This window comes from Epinephelus fuscoguttatus, linkage group LG18 (assembly GCF_011397635.1).
Source record: "Epinephelus fuscoguttatus linkage group LG18, E.fuscoguttatus.final_Chr_v1".
Classification (NCBI taxonomy): Eukaryota; Metazoa; Chordata; class Actinopteri; order Perciformes; family Serranidae; genus Epinephelus; species Epinephelus fuscoguttatus.
This window is the reverse complement of record NC_064769.1, coordinates 10,025,791-10,048,974: the sequence shown is the minus strand read 5'-3', so window position 1 is coordinate 10,048,974 and position 23,184 is coordinate 10,025,791. Positions and strand designations below refer to the sequence as shown.

Below are 23,184 nucleotides of genomic sequence, written 5' to 3'. Positions count from 1 at the left end.
AAACAAACTGTTTGGTAGATTAGTTTAAAGACAGTAAAAAAAACACACTTATAACATTATTTTTGTGTATATATTGGAATTAAATATATATTATAATTATAAACATTAAATGTATCATATTAACAACAATGAATGAGTAACAAATAGTCAATTTTAATAACATCAGCATAGCCTCACTACCTTTACTTTAAAATGACAATTGAACCATTTGATAGAGCATGTTTTTAGAAAGCAAAAAGTCACACTTAAAAATTATTTCAGCGTATATATATTTTAAAGTGTGACTTTTTGCTTTCTAAAATATTTTATATATATATATTCAATTTTAATAATAATGATAATAAGTTACATAATTACATAAGGTACATAGTTCTGCTCAGTAAACCTCTGAAACTATAATATTTTATAATATATATGGATTTTTGCAATATGTGTCTACATCGATTGGTAGAGATGGCTCAATCAGGTTAAGTAAAAGGTTCAACATATTTTCAAATACAATATAGTGACTCAAAATGTGCTCAAATAAACATCAGTGTAACATGTATTTCTTTGTCTGTAATTGACTTTATGGAAACATCATATGTTAATTCATGCATAGCCCATGTTACATTATATATGCCCTTATGAAGTACAGTGCCACCTTGTCACCTTCATCAAACTTGTTGCAGTAAAGAGACAAAAAAGGGAGTTGAATTGCAGATATTGTTATTTTTACACATACAGTACAGCAGTGGTGTCTGTGAGAGCCCAGACAATGAGGAAGTAAAGTCAATGTCAACCAGACAATAAGGTTAATAATCAAATAGATTACCTTCTGTGTCTTTTTATTCACATAACTGTGTTAGTCTGTTTTCCTCTGTCTGTTCAAGTGCTGTCTTTGGCACTATTGGACCCAGGAACATTTTGCCCACTAGATGTCTCTCTTGTCATATATATGAAACATTTGCTGCCATAATGAGTTTTCCTTCACAACAAAACACACCTCTCTAAGGAACACTTTGCTGTACTATCCTTGATATGAAGCTACAGTAATAGTGTAATTTCTGTCCTCATAAAAACAGTTGATGAGAAAAGAAAGCAGATGTGAGTACATAACAGCTCTAATCACCACAACACGGGTGCATGAAAACAAACAAAATAATAACATTATAGCCTCGAGGGTCTGGTGAAGAATTTACTCACAGCCAAAAGTCCCGTCAACAGGGACCACAGATGTGACTCACACAAGATGTCCAGGGTTATAATTGGACTTCCTGTTCCCAGCTACCCCAACCAAAAACCACAATGTCTTTATAATCCTATAGGATTTATACTGTGCCTGTGACGTTAAGTGGTGTGTTTGCTGTGACTCAGTCAAACTTTTTGGTATTTTCTACATGGTATTGTTTTCAAATGTATCACTGTTGTTTTTTTTGGACCCTGATCACAATGCTGGATCCCGTTGGGAATAATTGGATAGCCTGGACTATAACAGTGTGACCATCACCTCCTGTACCACAGTGATGCATCCATCCCATGTTTTGATTTAAAATCTACCTCGTAATTTTTTTTTAGCTGGATTAAGAATAACAAATGCAGCCTAACCCTAAAGTTACACTCTAAAAATCATTGGAACGAAATGTATCAAATGCAATTCTGTGTTAGCCTTACTCTGTACTATGGGTGGTGTACCAAACTAAACATATGGTATGGTTGCAAACTCTAAAGTGTTTAAACTTACATCATTTGTTACTGATTGTTACATATATCCTATGAATGTCATATGAACATAGTTTTGTAAAACTGAAAATAAATTTGTAACAATTAAGGTAAAACTTGAGCTTATGGTCAACACTAACAACACTAACACTGGGTCAAAACAATCCATGGTTACATGATGAAGTTAACCCAGAATTGTATCTGTGCTACATTAACCCAAAATGGGTCAATTTTATATTTGGCCCAGTGATTTTTACAGTGCGTAAACAACAGTCAAACTGTTGATCATTTTATTGTGATTTGTTGTTAGAGTGATGACACATATTCAACCTTTAAAGTCACACAGGAGAATAACAAGAAAAGAGATTAATGGGGATGATAATGATCACATATACAAACATGTACTTCACACAGCATTTCATATCAAGTGTGTACACATGAGCTATGAGATAATGTTCATTTTCTTTCCTCCAGAGTCATGTACAGGTCCAAAAAAGCAGTAGTGGAAGGAGTTTTCAGATGCAGTAAAAGTAGCAAGAACATACTCCATTATAAATAAAAGTTATGCATACAATATTCTAGTAAAAGTCCATAAATATTAAAATTCTGGTAGTGTTATATTTCTATATGATTGAGTCATTAGACAAACATTGCCTAAATGTTGTCTTATGACCCTTTGGAAGGGGCCCGACCCCTAGGTTGGGAACCACCACACTAAACTACCAAACTGTATATAAAGCAGGTTAAAATAAAAAAACCCTGACCAGATACAGCAGTAAATGCCTCTCACTACAGCTGCAACGTTTAATCTATTAATCAGTTAGTTAGTAAATTAATTACCAACTCATTTCATAATCAAATAATTGCTTTGAGTATTTTTTTAATTAAAAAAAGTCAAACTTTTCTGATTCCACATTCTTAATTTTGAATATTTTCTGGTTTCTTTACTCCTTTGTTTATGAGAGGAAAATAATTAAGATTCCGGTAAAACCTCATGAACAATGAACACTGAAGGAGTTTACGCTTGGCACACTGGAAAAGTTTCAGCTGGTTGCAATCTAGAATCCTCACCACTAGATGTCACTAAATCCTGCACACTGCTCCTTTAAATTGATACTTTTAGTAGCCTACTTTTGCTGCTAATACTTCAAAGAATTTGAATACAGGACTGTCGCTTGTGAGGGAGTATTTTACATTTTACACTTAGGTTAAGCATCTGAGTTCTTATGCACCATTGTTTGAGAGTAACTAGTAACTATAGTTGTCAAATAGGCATAGTGAAGTAGTAGTACTTAAGTAGAAAGCACTACATTTCCCTTTACAATATAGTGGAGTAGAGGTAAGAATATAAAGTAGTTTAAAATGGAGAAGCTCACGGAAGTACTTCAACCATAAGGATCTAAATCAAATAGTGATGTGTTTGTGTGTGTAGGGAGGAAACTCCTGCCTTAGGAGACCAACTGTCCTTGCATTCTCTCTGTCTTTCTCTCCATTTCCTGCGCGCAGTGGCGGTCCTCCCCCTCTCTCTCAGTGTAAACACACCCATTGATTTCAGCCAGAGAGGACTGGAAGCGCAGGAGGAGGACCGTCACAAAGGAACAGAGCAGCAGCGCCGGAGGAACGCCTCCAAACATCTCATCCTTTACGTTAAAGCCCGTTGATTTTATGCGTCGCCTTTACATAGATAATTTCCGGAATTTGCAGGTAAATCAGTGTAGTGTTTTATCCGAGGGAAACGGCCTCATCCTGACCGAATATCCGCCAGAATTTCGGGAATAACCAAGGAGTTGTTACACTCCCCGAGCGCAAGGCTTGCATCGTGGCTCTTTCAGAAGTGGCATGCTCGAGGGATACTGCGGACACAATTGAACTCCTGCTTTCACCCAAAGAGGTAAATCTAATAATAAATCACATGCTTACATCACATTTAGCAGTATGGCTTATCAACAGATTGTTAGATTGTAACAGCGAGTCTCTTTGATCACCTGATGATAGGAAACTCCGGCGCTGTGGCTGACAAAAGCGCAACAGAAAACAGACGAATAGATATAATGTTGTTGATTATGTCAGTATTGTGTGATTATTATTTACCCAGCATTCCGATTGCACTATTTCTTTATTTTAATGAGATCTCCTCTCAGTCCTTTGTGCTCTCCTCGGCATCCTGTCCCTGCATTCTCATGCGTGCTCGAGATGTTTTACATGTCCAAAAGGCGACATCAGGTGTGACACACTCTTCTTGGTGATGAGAACTATTTTCTAAGTGGCAGAGCTTTTGGTTTGTTGTGTGTGTGTGTGTGTGTGTGTGTGTGTGTTTGTGTGGACAGCTGGGGTGAGATCAAGATTGATGCACACATGCAGAGCAGTATCTGCTGCTGTGTCCTCTTGTTTTGCATCTTGTTTCTTTCCAAGTGGCAGATGTACAGAACTGGCTCATATAAGCCTGGTGTTTACTTTTGAAGTCTCTCCCACCAATCCCTCTTCCTGAGTCTATGGTTGACTGTGAACACCTGGCAATGATTTTAAACAGACCAGCAGCCAGCCAGGCCTCAGATATGGAGTCCAGAGGCGGCGTGTGCATGCCTTTTTCAGTGTGCGCGTTGTGAGTGTGGCATGTATGTGCTTTCCTGTTCATGTGCCTGTGGATCTGTTTTCTGTGGAGGGGATGAGGATGACAACTCTCACAGCCGTCCGTCCAGCCAAGCGCTCACTCTCACACTGCTGGCATATTTTCATCCTCTCAGGGCATGCTGGTGTGAGTGCACAGAAAATAGGCTGCGAGACCAAGGACAAGTTACATCAGCACTGATTGTAAATAACAATAGTGATAATAGTTATTATTATTAATTAGTAATTGGTTTCAGGGCTGCAACTACATTTAATTAACAATTAACTCTTAATCGGGTGATTTATTTATTTATTTATTTATTTATTTATTTTTTATTAATTGGCCCATGACAACTTCCCACAGCACACACTGACGTCTTCAGACTGCTTATGTCTGACCAACAGTCTAAAAGTTGGAATGAGGAATTATCTTGTTAAGAAAACCAATAAAACAATTCTAGTCTATCAATTCATTGATTAATGTTTCAGCTGCAGTTAGTCGATTGCCTGTTTTTATTTGATGGATTTAGTGAAGTTGTACTCACAATGAATATTCAAATAACCTTTCATTGTGTTAAATAAACAGTCATGTAACAAACTCCTCACCATAAAACCTAATGATCTCCAGTGGAAGTCAAAGTAAACACACAGGCTTACTGATGCTATACAGTTGGTAACTTTTATGAAAATAACTTGTGACACATATAAACAGATTGAGACAGAAAATGGGAAAATGTGCTTCTCCTCCTCTAATGGCATTTGGTAGAATCTAGCAAAACAACCACTCAGAGCTGAGGATTGGTTGTTTTTCTTCACATGCAGTAAGGCCATTAGAAGCTCTGCAAAGCATTAAGAGTCAGCAAAGAAATAATGTACTTTTTTTTTTTTTTTTTTTTTTTTTTTTTACAGGTTATCCGTGCCATTTAGTGCTGTGTGAATATAGTGACAGTTTCAAATGTTTTTATGAAAATTAGCAACTGTAGCTTTAGGTACACATAACATTGTCAGTTACTTGCTGCATCAGAAAACAGATACTCAAAAATCTGCTGTAAATCAGGGGAGGCAGCCAAATGTTTATTACCTTTCCTCAGGCAAGATCATAAACCATTTGTTTGTTCTCATTTAGAGCAGAAATAAGACTGACAGTTGGTGACAACCAGCTGGTTCATAGTTGTCAAAAGTTTTTAAGTTTTCCTCGATGGTTGACAAAAACGTGCTTGATTTTATTCAGTCTACATTCACAGACCAATATAAGCTGCAAAGCCTCAAGTTTAAAAAGATGGAATCAAAGATTGATTCATTGTTGTAGCAAAATAAGCTTCAGACAGTCGTCAGGAATTTTACAGCAACTTGCTCCTCTCAGGATCTTTTTACACACACTGTAACCATGTTTACTGTGAACAACCAAGATTAAAGTTAAATGGGTTGCAGTAATCTGATTTCCCCAATAATCTGTGTTTACATGTGTTGGATTAATGTCCAGAGGGATCTGTGGTAGTTTGCACAAAACATTTTTACATTACACACAGCCAATAGTCTAAAGTGGTTTTTATAATCAAGGTGAACTGGAATACAAAATCTACAAGAGCTATCATTTTAAACTCTGAAACCATCCAAGCTGTTATTTGATTCAGTAGGTTTACCACATAAAAATAAAACATCCTTACTGGAGAGATGGTGGAGGCAAGCAAACTTGTAATAAATTTCCATTTAAATTACAAATATATGAACATGTGGTTTTCAGGACCTGCAGGTTCAGTCGGTAATCCAGGCTTTATCCTTAAATATGCAAATAGTGTAAGTATCCAGTTTACTGCACTTCCCTTTGTTCAGCTCTCCTGCATACACTGTATGTATGAGTGAGCTCGTTCATCTAAGGACAACTTTGTTTACTGTTTGATTAAATGCAAAATTTGGATTACGCAAGCAAAACACCTTCAATGATGTAAAATTGTTTTTACATTTGATTATTATTTTTTTTTAATTTTAGCCGTTGCATTTTCACTATCCCTACTAAAATTATCACACTGTGTTACCTAAAATAAAAACAACTATTGGTTTGTTATCAACTGTTTACTGAGTCCCAGTCGAATTAACTTAAGTGTTTATCTGCCTGTCAGCTACTGTGCCTCAGACCTGGACTACTGAAGATTATATATATTAACAAGCTAATTATAAGTATCTGCAAAACCTCTGCAATTTAGTGCCTGATTTATTAGAGCCACTTATTCATATCAAGCCACTTACAACGCCCAATTAGAAAACATGAGGTGCAGTATCAGCACTGTGTGTGTGTATGTGTGTGTGTGTGTGTGTGTGTGTGTGTGTGTGTGTGTGTGTGTGTGTGTGGGAGGTGACGTGCAGGTAAAAGAGCAGGCAAAGATATTCTCATTATAGCTGAGCCAGAGGCCACAAGATGACGGGTTGCCAGTTTTGTCAGTGCAATAAATCCTGTCGATCCAAGGTTGTGGTTGGTTTTCTATGTAATCAAGTTGTGATAAATAATAGTCTTCCTTCTATTATTATTACTGGAGCAGTACCCGCTCAAAATGTGTCTGTTCGGAAAGAGCCGATTGCTTGGCCTCCAGATCAGCTTGCTTAAGAAGTGCTCATCACAAGTTCACACTTAACACTGCACTTCTTGAGTCCTGAGCAATACACCCGCCATGACATGGCCGTGTTCCGTAGCAATGCTGAAGTATACGCGTCATTTGCTAACAACAAGCTATCTGGGACCAGGCTATTTCGAGAATATAAAGCTTTCAATTGGAAAGTAACATTGCTGATGCTTGAAATGTTTAGCTTTGCTACAGTGTAACATCTCCAGTCTCTTTCTTCATCTGTTGTTGAATGTGCTGTAGCAAGCAATAGAGAGCGAGCTGTGCCTAACATGCTGTTCACTTCAATTCAATTCAATTCAATTCAATTTTATTTATAAAGCCCAATATCACAAATCACAATTTGCCTCACAGGGCTTTACAGCATACGACATCCCTCTGTCCTTATGACCCTCGCAGCGGATAAGGAGAAACTTTAACGGGGAAAAACCCCTTTAATGGGGAAAATGGGGTTCAGCCTTGTAACAGTTAATAAGGGTCCCCTCTCAATACACTACGAAGAGTGTACAGAATACACTACTGATAAATATGTCCCCTCGATCTCAGGAGCTAGCACTTGACACTGTGCTTCTTTAGTTCCTCAGCAATTCACCCACCATAGGAGAAGCCAATCGGATAAACAGTTGTTGAGAAACTCAAAGGACATACATACATACATACATACATACATACAGACAGACATTAATTTTTGTTATATATTTCATATATAATATATGAGAATACTTCCTTAATAAGACTAGAGTGTACCTGTAAACTGTGAGAAACTACTGTTGTTTAAACCAGTGACTGCTTATTCTTTTGGTTCTTTCAGGCATGTCACATTGATATGAGTGTTTTAGTTTCATTATTTTAGCAGATTTATCTAAAGTATGTCATTGAGAATAGGACAACAAGTCATGCTAGCAGCTTTGTGAGGCTGTACTTAGGCACAGCACGCACAGCAAATGCTCTTATGTTAAGCTATGTTTATCATCTTAGTTTAGCATGTTAGCGGATTAGCTAATTAGTGCTAAACACAAAGTGGGCCTACAGCAAAAGGTGATGGGAATTTCATTAATTTAGCAAGTATCTGGTCACAAAGCAAAGTATTTGACCTGATGATGGTGCTATATGAAAATTTAGAGGATCACCAAAGTGATAATTTATCCTGAGGAGGACATGAATGTCTGGACTAAACTTAATGGCAATCCATACAATAGTTGTTGAGATACTTCATTCAAACCCCCAAACAGTAACCTCATGATGGCACCAGACAAAAAGTCCAGGAATCACGCGTCATCCTCTGGGCACCATGAATTCCTGGACTAAATTCCAAACAATCCATGTTGCTAACATGGCTAAAAACATGAAACAAAAAGTACCTGAAAACAAATTAACACAGTTTGTTTATGAAGCAGTCGCATAAGTATTTTCCACTCAATGTGGATCACATAGCATGACAGTAGGTTATCTCCCATCCTTTTAAGCTTTCTCATCTGGTTTCAGTTTCCTGTTTTGAAGGCTTAGCTTGGAATGCAGTGCAAGTCGTTTAAATACCTTATGCTCACACAGGTTGTGTTTTCCCCATTGACAGCTGCACCAAAACAGCCAACCTGGTTGTCTGGGTAGCAGCTGGTCTGGGGAGTTAGTTTAACTGGAATTCAATCATGTCTCGGGAACTTTGAACAAGAAGCAACACTGTTCTGTCGAAGCCTGAGGCCTGAGTGACACAGTTCATCAGAAAGCCACATTGGACTTTCATTTGTATAAGCTGGGTTCACACCTGATTGTCTATTCATGAAACTGCAGATAATGCAACTTAAGGAAAATGGAAACTGTCGTCTTGTCTCAGCAGCCGGGTTGTAGAGGAATCATTTTTGACACTGGGGAACTTTTGAACTCTTCAAGTCTTGAAGTGGTAATTTACCAAAATCTTTCTTTTGAGAATCAAACATGCACCACCTGCAGATTTGTAAAACATATTCTCACTGACAGAGAAACAATGGCTGCTGTGGTCAGCTGGACTCCAGTCAGTTACAATGGATTACAACTGTGCCAAGTTTTCATGTTGGAAAAGAAAAAAGTATCAAAATGCTCAAAGTTCTTCCCCGCAGAAAATATAGACAAATACACAGCTGTTTGCTGTCAGTGAGAGAAACTACAAACGTGCTACAACCCGTTCATTCATGTTTTTATACTCAAAAGACAGATTTTAGCTATAATTAGTTTAATTAAATAAAATTGGTCTCAAGGTTTACTCTTAAAAGCAGTCTTCTATCACTCCTTAAATTATTTAGAGAGACCAATCTAAAATGTCTGGTCAAAGACTCTGACAGCTGTGGATTTACTAGGTCCGACAGGGTCTCAGTACCTCTGGAAACAGAGTGCGGGAGGCACTTGACACGTCGAGAAATTGGGTGGAATGAATGTGAGCTCTGAGCGAGGACAGGGCAAGGACAGTGAAGATGGGAGCTGGGACTTTCTGGAGGGGTGTGGAGTAAATTCTGTGCATTTCTCAGAGGCTTAAATAGAGTCCTGCTGTCTCTTTCTTTCCTCTTTTCTTTAAGAGCCCTGCAAAGGGACTCTTACTTGTAAATCATGCTATCTTTAAAAGAGGGGGATTAGTGCTGCTAGGGGTTGAAAGTAGAAAAGCCTCGTGGTCTCTGTGAGAAGACAATTGTTATCTACTTGACCTTCATAACTCCCAGGCGTATGCTGTTTTGCAACTTGTAATCACTGGATCTCTTGCTTAATGTCTCTCTATCTCTTGGGAAGGACTGCAGTCTCACTAAAAAATGCACATCATTCATCATATTATGGATCCAAGAGCTGCAAAATATCACAGTGATTGTCTATTCAGTGGTCTGGGCTGAGAATGCAATTTAAAGGGACAATTCACCCCTCTTTCCTGTTGTGCTACATATCAATGTAGATTGTTCTGATGTGAGTTGCCGAGTGTGAAGATATCACTTATAGAGATGTCTGCCTTCTCTCCAGGTTAATGACACTAGATGGCACTTGCTCAGAGTGCCAAAAAATATATTATAACAGCAATGTCTCTTTCTAGAAATCATGACCTGGTTCCTCAAGGTAATCCATAGACCTTGTTGTGAGCAGTTTCATGTAGGAACTATTTTCTTTCCACTGAACTATACCCGCCAATTGTATTACAGTGCAAAAGGAAGCATGCATCTATTGCTGGCTCACTTAGCACCACTGAGCTAGCCAACGTTACAGATCAGCCACGAAGGACGCCATGAAAATCTTGCACTATCACAAGCACAAGCCTCTTGTCAATGCGTAGATACACGCTTCCTTCTGTGCATGGATACGGTTTGGGGGGTGTAGTTTGGCAGGAAAAAAAGTTCCTATGTGAAACTGCTCACAACAAGATCTGTGGATTATCTTGACTAACCAGGTCATGATTTCTGGAAAGAGACATTGCTGTTGGATTTTGTTGAATGTATTTTTTGGCACTTTGAGCACCACGAGCCGAGTGTCATCTAGTTTCATTATACTGGAGAGAAGGGAGACATCTCTACGGCCATTATCTCCAACACTCAGCAACTCACACCAAAACAATCTAGACTGATAAATAACACTACAGGAACAAGGAACAAGTTTTTGATTTTGGGGTTAACTGTCCTTTTAAAAAGCAAACTCAGGCACACCATATTACTTTGTCTTCGTTTAATTTAGATGTATTAAATGATAGAAGATAAAATCTTGTAACAGTAATGATCTAATTTCTTTCCTTATACTATCTTGACAGCAACAGGCTGGAAGCCTGCCTCCTCTTTACAGGAAGCTCATTACTATGATGCTTAACTCTTGGGTCTTCTCACAAAATGTTCTCGAACTAGCAGATATAATTGAATCATTTTTTAATAGAGGACCTTTCTCTTGTTGTCTTACTGGCACATCAAAGGCACCCTTTTATTGAATTTCAAAACTATTTGAAATTCTCTAGTTGATGTTGAGGGGGGGATTGGGCTGTTCACTTTGAGTCACAGTGAGAATGCCTCTTTTGATGGCTGTCTCAGCTTTATGATGTTAGGAACTTCAAGCAGAAAAATGTTGTATATGATTATGAATTTATGGACTGAAATACACCATGAATCACTCATGGATGCAAATTAGAAGACAAAAATGCATGAAAAAAAATCCACCTGCACTGTGACTCACCGACTGTTTCCTCTACGAAACATTGTAGAACCTTGTATAATGATGGACTTTCAATTTGAAATGCATTAAAAAGAGACTCTTCTTGTCTTTTCTTTTTCAGGATTCAATGAAAATGTCCGTGTGCGTCCATGAGAACCGGAAATCACGAGCCAGCACTGGCTCAATGAACATCTACCTGTTCCACAAGTCCTCCTATGCTGACAGCGTCCTAATGCACCTCAACTCACTGCGACAGCAACGGCTTTTCACAGATGTCCTGCTTCATGCCGGTAGCCGCTCCTTCCCCTGCCATCGTGCAGTGCTGGCCGCCTGCAGCCGTTACTTTGAGGCCATGTTCAGTGGTGGACTGAGGGAGAGCCAGGCTAGCGAGGTCGACTTCCGTGACTCCATCCACCCCGAGGTTTTAGAGCTCCTGCTGGATTACGCGTATTCGTCACGTGTAGTCATCAACGAGGAGAACGCAGAGTCGCTTTTGGAGGCTGGGGACATGCTGGAGTTTCAGGACATCCGGGATGCCTGTGCTGAATTCCTGGAGAGAAACCTTCACCCATCTAACTGCCTTGGCATGCTGTTGCTGTCTGACGCTCACCAGTGCACCAAGCTGTCAGAGCTCTCCTGGGGTATGTGCCTCAGCAACTTTCCAGCTATTTGCAAGACAGAGGACTTCCTCCAACTGCCCAAAGATATGGTGGTGCAGCTTTTGTCACATGAGGAGCTAGAGACAGAAGATGAGAGACTGGTTTATGAAGCTGCCCTTAACTGGATCAACTATGACCTGGAAAAGAGGCACTGCCACCTTCCAGAGCTCCTAAGAACGGTCCGTCTGGCCCTGCTGCCTGCCATCTTTCTCATGGAGAACGTTTCTACCGAAGAGCTGATCAACGCCCAGCCCAAGAGCAAGGAACTGGTGGATGAAGCTATCCGTTGTAAGCTGAAGATCCTGCAGAATGATGGCGTCGTTAACAGCCCATGTGCTCGGCCAAGAAAGACCAGCCATGCCCTCTTTCTGCTGGGAGGGCAGACGTTCATGTGTGACAAGTTGTACCTGGTGGACCAGAAAGCCAAAGAGATCATCCCTAAGGCTGACATTCCCAGCCCCAGGAAGGAGTTCAGCGCCTGCGCTATCGGCTGTAAGGTGTACATCACTGGTGGGAGAGGCTCAGAGAATGGTGTGTCCAAAGATGTGTGGGTCTATGACACCGTCCACGAGGAATGGTCGAAGGCGGCACCCATGCTTATTGCCAGGTTTGGCCATGGCTCTGCAGAGCTGAAACACTGCCTCTACGTGGTAGGAGGTCACACAGCAGCAACTGGCTGCCTCCCAGCCTCTCCGTCTGTATCACTCAAACAGGTGGAGCAGTTTGACCCAGTGGCAAACAAGTGGACCATGGTGGCTCCTTTGAGAGAGGGTGTGAGCAATGCAGCAGTGGTCAGCGTCAAGCTCAAGCTCTTTGCATTTGGAGGAACCAGTGTGACCCATGACAAGCTGCCGAAGGTGCAGTGCTATGATCCGCAGGAGAACCGATGGTCTGTGCCCGCGTCCTGCCCGCAGCCGTGGCGCTACACAGCCGCTGCCGTGCTGGGAAACCAGATCTTTGTCATGGGTGGGGATACAGAGTTCTCAGCATGCTCAGCTTATAAGTTCAGCAGTGAGAGCTACCAGTGGACTAAAGTGGGGGATGTGACAGCCAAGCGAATGAGCTGCCAGGCTGTGGCGTCGGGGAACAAACTGTATGTGGTTGGCGGGTACTTTGGCACGCAGCGGTGTAAAACTCTTGACTGCTATGACCCCACACTGGATGCTTGGAACAGCATCACTACTGTGCCATACTCGCTCATTCCTACTGCTTTCGTCAGCACCTGGAAACATTTGCCTGCTTGAGCCCCAAACCTTCTACCTACACCCTTTCCATGAGGTAGGTTTGACCTCTCATGTCTCTTTATAAGGGGAACTCCACCAATTTTACACATCGAAGTCTGTTTTCAGGTCTACTGCATATGTGGAAGTAGTTGTACAAAGTTGGGAATTAAGACTACAAGTTTGAAAATAAGGCTGCAACCAATTTATTTTTTCATCAGACTAATCTGCTGATTTTTTTCAGTTAATTAATTGTGTAGTCTATGAAATGTCAAAAAAAAATTGTCAAATATGCTCATCATAATTTCCCAGAACCCATAGTGACTTCTTCAGTTTGCTTCTTTTGTCCACAAACAGTCCAAATCCCAAAGACTCTTCATTTACTATCATAAATGAGAAAGAAAAGCAGCAAATTCTTACATTTAAGAAGCAGGAACCAGCTAATGTTTGCTTAAAAAATGACTGAAACGATTAATCAAATATTAAAATAGTTGCATTCAACTTCCTTTTGATCGACTAATCAACTAATCATTGCAGCGATGTTTGAAAATGAAAAAATCTCCCTCTGTAACCTGCTCCTGATCTCTGCTTGAGGTGCACAGCTCAAGGCCAAAATAGTTGACACTAGCATAACATGTTCACATGCCTGACCAAACTGTTGGTGGTCAGGTTGCACTGTGGGTAATGTAAGCAACAGATTTTGACAAGGAAAAAGAATACATTAAGATTGATAGTGAGCCTGACAACACTGAAAGAGAGAAATGCCATATCGGGTATTTGAACTGTTAATTGGCTGACATTTCATTTTCACACAGGCACTTCACATAAAATCATTTTGGCAGTGATGCTTCAAAATCTGGCAAAGATACAGAGATAAAGAGGTTAAGAAATATAGAAAATGCAACCGATAAAACATAATGTACTGCAATTTATATTTGCAAATCTGTCAACATACTTTATGACCGTACTGATAATCTGTGATACAAAGTATTGATCTGGTTCTGATACGTATTTGTGGAGTCTCAGATTTTCAGATTTTCAGAGTAAGACAAATACTGGCAGGATAAGTAGAGTCTTCTCAGAAGAACAGAGGAGGGAGGGTAGGGTGGTATTGGTAGTGGTGGGGGGGTGATAGGGGCTTGTGTGTGTTAGTTAAGTGAGTTATGTGGCTGTGGGGATGGGCCGAAGGACAGAGAGGGTAATTGAAAGAGAATAGGATACTTTTATTGCTCCTGTGGGGGAAATCCCTCTAAGAGGCAAAAGGGGGTTTGCCAATTAGACAAGCCACACACCAGCAGGCTACAACACCCCGGCGAGGCTAATCCACTCTCAGTCGCCTTCCTTTGACGAGGTTATGGTCTTTACGCAGGGTGAGAGGGAAGGCAGCCAGCGACTCACGCAGTGTCGGAAACCATTCATCACGAGTCACAAGTGGAGGTGGCTGAGAGAAGTGGCAGCAGGGGAAGTGAGGAGGGAGAGTTGTAGGGCTAGAGAGGATTCCCACCCGCACCAACCCCCCTACCCCTCCGTGCAGTCAGACACACATCATTCTTGATAGTGATGGTCTTGCTCTGAAAACTTCCTGTTGAACTCGGCCTCTGCTTCCATCTATATCTTCTTTACCTCATTCTAACCCTGCTCTCCTGCTCTGACGATAAACAGGCCAGACGTATGTGGAGCATGGGTAGTCAGCTGGCAAAGCTGATCTTCTGCCCGCTGCAGGCTCACCATCACATCACATCACACAATTGCTACACCCTACACTGATGCCCCCACACATACCCATGCAGGCAGTCCTTTTCATTTTGCTGTATTTATTGAAATGGCTGTGGGCCCTCAGCTCTTGAGAAAGCCAAGGAGAGAAGTGGAGTGACTCCCCAGCTGTCCAGCAGAGCACAGTTTCCCATTTGATAATGCCAGGAAGCAGCTCAGAGCAGCTTCACTGCTACGGTACTGTGATGTTCGTCCTCTCAGCAGGATGAAATATTTGTTAAGACTTATTATTCGCTTTCTTTTCAGTGACTCATCTCTGAAAAGGAAGGACTAGACTGAAGGTTTGAACTATCTCTAAGCCAAAGCAACACAGTGCTCAGTGAAGGATATAATCCTGCCACTAATTTAATACAGAATTTGTTTTTTGGTGCGCCTGCCTGTCATGGCAACTGACAGTCTACTCACTGAACACGGTGAAAAGACGAAATGTGGAGGAATGGAAAAGAAGGCTGACTGTTTAGGAATGAAAGGGAAGGAAGTATGTTAGACCTCACAGAAGGAGATTGTAGCTGTGAGAGAAAGAAGAAGTTCTCTCTCAGTTTTTCCCAAGGGAACAATTCTGACTTGTCTGAGGTTCCTTCTTTTTAGATTTTTTTCCCTTGGAATGCTTTTAGTAGAGATGAATGGTACTGACAAAATCAAATATTGCAGTAGTTTTGACTGACTTCCTTTATGCTGAAAATGTAGCCATATTTTCAGGATGACTTTTGGTGATTTTAGATATTTACAAGGATCTTACACACAAAAAAGTAACATAAATCAAATACAGACATTCATTGTTGTACTTTACTCAGCTAGAATGGTCTAAGAAATTGAACTGAGATGCACCATCGAGGCCATCAAGGAAATGTAACTGTTAAGCTGTATAACAATATAACAATTACAAGTATGTGTGTAATATCCCCATATCAATATAGCATGACCACATAAAGTATGTTTTGGAGATAATCCGGGAATGTGACTAAATGTGGCATCACAACAAATGAGTCAGTCATTACATACACTTTCGTCTGAAGTAACCTGATCAGCTTCATTTGGTTTCCAGTTCCCATGGCAGTGTAAATGGTTTCCAGTTAAAAGAATAAAGCATAGTCTATGACATGTGCTCAGTGTTATGGGGTTAATTTGACATTTTGGTAAATTTGATTATTTGCTTTCTTGCTGAGAAGATCAATACAACTCTGACATCAGCTAAATATGAACCTGCAGCCAACATCCAGTCCCCCCCCCCATAAAATCATTAAAATAATGGACGTAGCTACCATGACATCACCACTGGTTTGTGGACTCCCGTTTCGAAGACTCGAGTTCTGCATTTAGGATGTCACTATCTTGGTCTTTTTGGAGCCAGAAATGACCATATTTGGTGGAGGGAGGGGTAGATCGGATTGAGAACCCAAGATGATGTCTCGCAGCCTGTCACTCAAAGCAGCCACATCTTAAATTATGCGTAATGAATGGAGAAATTAGCTATAGAGATCAAAACAGTTTTTTGTACCATTTTAACATGAGGGTCGATGGGGATTGACTGGCTTTTAGAGCCAGCCTCAAGTGGCCATTCAAGGAACTCCAGTTTTTGGCACTTGAGGGTTGGCTTTATTTTTCAACCCCAATGTTCAGGTCCATCTTGTGATGCCATTTGGCCCAAAAAATCGTTTTCCCATAGACGTACACTGAGAAAGAAGCGTTTTTTTTGTGTGTCACTACAGTCCAAAATTACTTCTTTCAATATCGGGATTTAATCAGTTTGGTCAGGTAACACTTGGAAAGTCTAGCAGAGCTGCACATTTAAATAATTTTACCCACATTCAAGTTAACGGAGCGCTAAACTGGAAGTAGCCACCTTGACCAGCAGAGGTTACCTGCTCAGCTGGCAAAGTTTGGGCCCAATGATACGGAAGATCTTGGTAGTTTTACATCCAGGAAGTGGACCTTTTTATGCTTCATGCACCACTGAGCAACTTTCATAGGAATGAACGTAGACTTGCCTCCACATTGCATCCAGTTCTCTTTAAACATACATGCTTATTTCCCGTCTTTATGCTAAGTTATCCGACTGCTGGCTGTCGCTTCATATTTAAGGTACGAACATGAGAGTGGTATCAATCTTTTCATCTAAATATCGGCTAGAATTGAATTATCGCGTTTCCCAAAATACCAAACTGTTCCCTAAAAACATTTTCTGTAATGTTTGCAAAGTTTAAGTGTGTGTGTGAGAGAGAGTGACAAATAAATTCATACATGCATTTAGGTAAATGCTAACATTATAGTAACTGGAATCCAGTGCTTAGCCAGGTGATGATCATTGTAAACTCAAGGCAGATCTAGGCTTCAACAGCAACAAAACATTTATATCCTACCCAAACTGCTACTGGGTGGAAAGTGCTCTTCAAGGTTTACTTACTCACTCATCACAAGTGCGTCCTCTGGCAGCAACAGCAAGGGAAAGGACCCACGTCTAAACAGAGAAAGCTGATGATAATACTTTCACATTGGACCTATAGAGGGCTGCCAAGCTTGTAGGACTCCATGCCGTACCGATAAGTACATATTCAGCTTTAAAAACGGAAAGGTCAGGGTGAAATTCTGAGAGTAAAACACATTCAGATGTGCAAAGTGTAGTGGGCTGAGGGCGCGATAAGAAGTTTGGCGAAGGACTGCGCTGAGGAAACAGAGTAGGTGGATTCAACAAATGTATTAGTCTAGCAGGAGATACAGAGTGGATACAAGGGCAATACTTTTACAATGAAAAGTAAGAAAGCAGGAACTAAAACTTCAAGAGGGTTGTGAGGTTATCCACGATCTTTATGCCTGAGCCTTGTTTTCCTAGATATGCATAATTATCTGTTTTCGGGCCTACTTTGTACTTTGAATAATTAAAAAGTCACCTTTATACTGTTTAGCATTGTTTGCTCTCAGGCATCTTATATACCCGTTTAACGAGTTATTCTTTTGTCTCCCTCAGATTTCCCTATTTTGCATCATCTACTGGACTCCAACTGTGAACAAGCACACATTATCTTCCTCTAAAAGAGACACTGAGCAGTGATGTACAGACACCCGCATTCATCTTGATGTTGCAAAGATGCAGAAAGCAGAAACTGGACAAAGCTGGACACTTTACTGGAATGATGGCATCTCTGGTTTCCGAGACAGAAGCTGAGGCGTGCGGTGCGGTAGTTCACGCAAACAAACCAAACAAACTGCTGCTTGTTATGTGAGGCACAAACTTCCAACCTTGTGTACATCAGTCATATCAGGCTCGTGCTTTCATGCTGCCATAAGAGGACTGCAAACATATCACACAACCTGTATTTTCCCCCATTTAGTCTTGACAGGCTTGTGAGGATCTGTATTGATGTTTTTCTCTATGATAAAAAAAGAAGAAAAAAATGCTCTTTTCATCAAGGCTGCACTGTATAGCATGATGGATGTTCTATTTAGACTGAGGGAGGGAGAATGCAATGATTGGTGTGCTAAAGAACAGTTCGACTGAATATAACTGATTTATAAAAGGCACAATGAAGGAGCAAATCTCCCCCTTCTCTTCTCTAATAAGCTCTTTTGTTTGGCCCCTTGTATGTTTTTTCTTCTTCTTTCAAAGACATGCTTCTAACAGCTCTGACACAAACAAACCTCCCGAGTGTTCCTCTTATGAAGCAGTTTGCTGTCACTGCAAGCCACCAGGTGTTGACGACCAACACCAGCGGAGGTTGAGGAGGACGGAGGGGATCTGTGCATGCACGACGGGGGTCAAGGTGCCTCGGGGTCACGACCTTACGTGTTTGCTGTTTCGCAGCTATACGTTGAGTGCTGGTTAACTGACCCACTGTACACAGGGGTGGTATTCAGTGTTTGGATTCAGCGCTTCAGAAAGAACACTGTCACATTCAGCTGTACACTTATTGCTGTAAAAGACCGTCTGTGCTTCTGATGTTCTGATGAAAGCGGCAGTTCGCTTGCTGAGTCATAGCTGAACCCTTTCTAGAGCATGTCCACTCATAGTGATTCAGTAAAACTGGCATGAACTCTTCTGTGTGGTCCCAGAAATCTTGTCACCTTAACCTAAACTGAGAATTAATCTGTTTCTTTTTAAACTCGCTGCAATGTAGTCTTAATTTATATGACAATGATTACTCTGTTATGTTAATATGTTTAATCCTATTTATTTCTTCTCTGCCTGCATTCTTATGTGAATGTATGTTCGGGTTATGTCATGCATGGCCAGGTGTTTGTGTTTTATTTGATCTCAGTTGGGCTGCATTTTGCACAATTCAGTCTTTCCCAGGAGGAACTTCTTTGAAAAGAGACACAGAGTGTGGATGGGAGAGGGAGAATGTCTCACATTACTGATGGTGTGACGCAGTTTAGGCCACAGGGTCACTGCCCAAATAAGAAGACTGAATGGGGTTTTCATTTTTTACTTCTGTTAGATTTAAGCTCTAACCAGGGTCCAAACTTGTCTTAAATGGTCCCATTGGGGCCCAACCTGTACCAACAAAACAAGAAGATATAAACTATAAAACAGATAAGGCTGCTACAAATGGTGCAGTGTGTGACCCAGTAACTAACCCTGACATGGTTAAAGAATGCGACAGTCTTTGCAGCTGTCCTTGAGACAGCTGGAGGACTGTCACATGTGCTAACTTGGCTCTTCTTTGGGGCTTAAACTCACAGTCTTCTTCACCATTAGGTTGAGAGAGAGTTGAATCCGGTAAGCTGTGCATTGATAAGGGCAGACACCGCAGTGCTTTTCACCATAGTGTCAATGATGCACAAAAAATAGAAGAAAAAAACATTGCAAGTTCCTAAAGACCAAAAAGAAAGAATGTCTTAAAGCCACTTTTCCACCAAACACTTTCGGTACAGTACCCTAAGAACCAGTATATAAACTGTGCAGAGATGTACCTAAATCCTAGGTCTGTTTAGTGTTTCCACCGCAGACACTACTCTTAAATGTAGGTGGGGTTGTTACACAATTGTAATAGCTGCGTCAGTGCTCCAACCAGCTCTGTATTTCCTCTTCTCAGGTGATGCAGAGGAAAGTCTGCACCTTCCTGATCGTCCATGGAATAGAGTTGCATGCCAACATTTTAAAAAAGAAAAATAACAGGCTGGAGTGTTTACAGTCACAGTCGATTGGATATTTAAAGACAGCGGGTTTTACAATTCTCTCTTAAATCAATGGACTGCACCCTCTGATGTCACATTAGGTTTTGTTGTCCATATTTCACAATTAAATGTCCTTATTTTATGTCAAGGTGACATTGGCATGAAACGTTTTGAAGACACTGGATTTTGGTTACAAAAGAACACAACTTAAAAACAACAAAATATCATCTGTCCACACTACTCTATGTCAAACTAACATTGGCAATAGACGTGCTGATATTGAATTTTGGCCACCTGACTTCACAACCTAAATTCAACCAATTATCAACGTCTAACAAAGCTGGTGGCCAGCTGGACAGTGTTTCTAGCTCCACCTTTTAGAATTGGATCAGTGTGTTTGGTACGTCAAAAGAGGGGTCACATAAGAAGGGGTGGAACTGAACGGTGCTTTTGACCATTGAAAAGCAAAACTGATCGTTCTAAAGTGTAACAAATTCAACTGAAGCGGACTGCTTGGTGGAAACGAGGCTAAACACTTGCATAATAAATACTTGGTAACTCTAATCAGTGTTTTTGTCTGTGTGTCTGTCTCTGTGACCTGAACATTGACGTTTTACAATTGAATATTAATGGTATCATTGAATTTCAATGTAAGAGGTAATGTTTTGGTGAAATATGTATATATTTTTTCAAATGTCCTCCTTTGTGGATTCATGAAACAGATATGTGGGGATCAATTGATAAACCGCTCTGTAAATTCCTGCTCAGTTCCTTAAGCCACCCAAAAGTTCATCCTTTTATTGGCTATTTGAGGACTTCAATGGAGACCCTTGGGGGCTCCATAATGTTGACCTCCTCCAACCACTGAACACAGAGCTTCTGGCCCCACCAATCAGATAGGAGCCTTTCTTTCCCACAGAATGCAAGTTTCCCTGGCAACAGCAAGTAATGAATGCCCCTTCAATTTGCACCTAATTGCTGAGTGGCATTTCCCATTTCTACTCTTGCCCTCCGCTTATCCTGTTTTATGTGGAAATCCAGCTGGCTCAGATTGGAGCGCAGTGTCTTGCTTCACATAATGATGTAAATTAGACAGAAAACACTGTCAATGCACATCAGTTTCTTTTGTTTTTTGTCATGTAAAAGTTTAATTTCTATTTTTATGGCATTATTTTGTACATGTGATTTTTTTCACAATGTGAAATTCATGGCTAATAAACATAAGAGTTTTTTCCTCTTGACTGTGAAGCATCTTTGTCTTCAGTATGGAGATCATTTGTCTTTCAGAGGAAAAGCAGCTTCATCGCAGCATAGGGTGCTTTCTCATTACTGCATGTTTCACATATTTAGGCAGCTTTAGAGTGAATACAGCAGCCAAAGTGTCCCGAGGTATTTAAGGCAGTATATCATGCGTACAGCTTTTGTTCTGTGGAGGAGGGACTGAAATCATCTTATCTTTGCCTCTGGCTTCTAAGCTTCCTGCACAAGAACAGGCGAAACACAGCCAGATACTTTCCTTTTCTCTGTCAAGTCACCTTGGCAACAGCAACCTTTATCTGCAAACTGTGGGGGCTGGAGGAGAACATGAAATCTTAAAAAGCACCTCTCTCTATTCTCCTCCCCTCCCCTCCTCCCTCCCTCCCTCCCTCCCTGACCTGCCTCCCCTCTCACTACCTACGCCCCCTCTCACACTTCTCATCAGTGTAATGCATTGCAAAGTGGTTCGCCAGTCAGCCCTCCCGCGCTTGGCGTTCCCTGGTTTGTAACAAGTCTAACATCCCATTAGTGAGTGACTGCAGAGCGCACTGCCACTCGCTGCATTCCACCAGCTCAAAGGAGTCTGTTCTCTGTTTACATTCTTCGCCCTGACATGACTGCTGACCGGTGACTTGAGGTTGAGAAACACCAGTTTTACTGGATCCAGACCCTCATGCATTCACAAACAAAATACGCCCATATACTAGGGGAGGGGGAGAGGAATAAACAAGCACTGTCACAATATGTGCTGACATGCTGCTATGAGCTGTTCAGAATCTTATCTCCATCATTTCAAGACAGTCTAAAGAAGATTTTTTCTCAAGCACTCTCTGGTAAAAGAAAAAAAAGGAGGTTGACATTCAAGGTGAAATGTGGGAGCTCTGTGTGCAGGAGGCCCCTCAGTGCCCCCTGTGTGATTCAACAGTCCCCCCATTAATCAAGACAGGAAGTTGAATTTCCTGTCCACCAGGAAGTGGGTCTTATCCGCCCCCCTCCCCACCAAGAACAAACCACTAATGGCTCAACTCCTCAACACTGTGAATCCTTTGGGTGCTATTAGCTTATGCAGAGCTTGGCTGCACAGACTTCAGTCTAGTATCTTTGTGTGGGCAGTCTGTATGTGTGGCCGAGTGTGATAAAAACAATGTACCTACATGTCACCGTCGCCTGGCAACGATAGGCATTAGCCGTGACTCAGTCCTCTAGTGTGCACACACATTCACATTCACATACACACACACACACATACACATACATACACACACATACACACACATACAGACAGAGACATTTTCCAATACATTTAAAATGAGTTGCAGATGTCCTTACACTACACAGACATGCCAGCATCCGTATTTGTCCGGTCACGGTTATTTATCATCGATTTAGAAGAAATAAAAATATCTTGAAAAGACATTGAATGTAGAATTACTGCCTTATAGTTGTATACCTCTAAAAACCAGTCAAGTTGCACTTGCAGTTTACTTTCATGGCTGTGAAAACATGGATGCTTCACACACATCTTCAACTGAGCAGCACAGAAGATCTATACAATCAGCACAGTTTCAAGATGGACACCCATGATTAGTATCACCAATTCAGTATCTAAATTTCTCCCCTTCTGTTCCTGAGATATGACACTGAATAATGTCCAGAAAAGTGTTTTTGCAGAACATTATGTCGTCACTTTGAAGTTGACCTTTGGGATAAAAAATGTCATTGCGTCATCATTTTGTCCTATTAATTATTTGTGTGAAATTTCATCATAATTTAAGCAAAATCTTGAGTTATGGCCAAGAAGATGTTTTGTGAGGTCACAGTGACCTTCGACCCTTGATCACTAAATTCTAATAGGTTCATTCTTGAGTCCAAGTGGTTGTTTGTGCCAAATTTGAGGAAATTCCCTCAAGCCTTCTTGAGATATTGTGTTCACAAGAATGAGAGGGACCCAAGGTCACAGTGACCTTTGACCACCATATTCTGATCAGTTCATTGTTGAAATGAGGCAGGAGATGTTTGTGCCACATTTGAAATAATTTCCTCAAGGTGTTCTTGAGATGTCGCATTTACAAGAATGAATCAGACAAGGTCACA

General features: G+C 40.8%; 1 protein-coding gene across 1 annotated transcript; it reads left to right on the top strand.

The window, feature by feature from the left end:
• Positions 1 to 3,256: 3,256 nt before the first annotated feature.
• On the top strand, positions 3,257 to 21,074 carry enc1 (ectodermal-neural cortex 1). The gene is made up of 3 exons (XM_049560010.1): positions 3,257 to 3,592; positions 11,191 to 13,006; positions 17,687 to 21,074. Exon 2 carries the CDS (start codon positions 11,197 to 11,199, stop codon positions 12,970 to 12,972), a length of 1,776 nt encoding a protein of 591 aa, XP_049415967.1. The 5' UTR covers positions 3,257 to 3,592; positions 11,191 to 11,196; the 3' UTR covers positions 12,973 to 13,006; positions 17,687 to 21,074.
• The last annotated feature ends 2,110 nt before the right edge of the window (positions 21,075 to 23,184 follow it).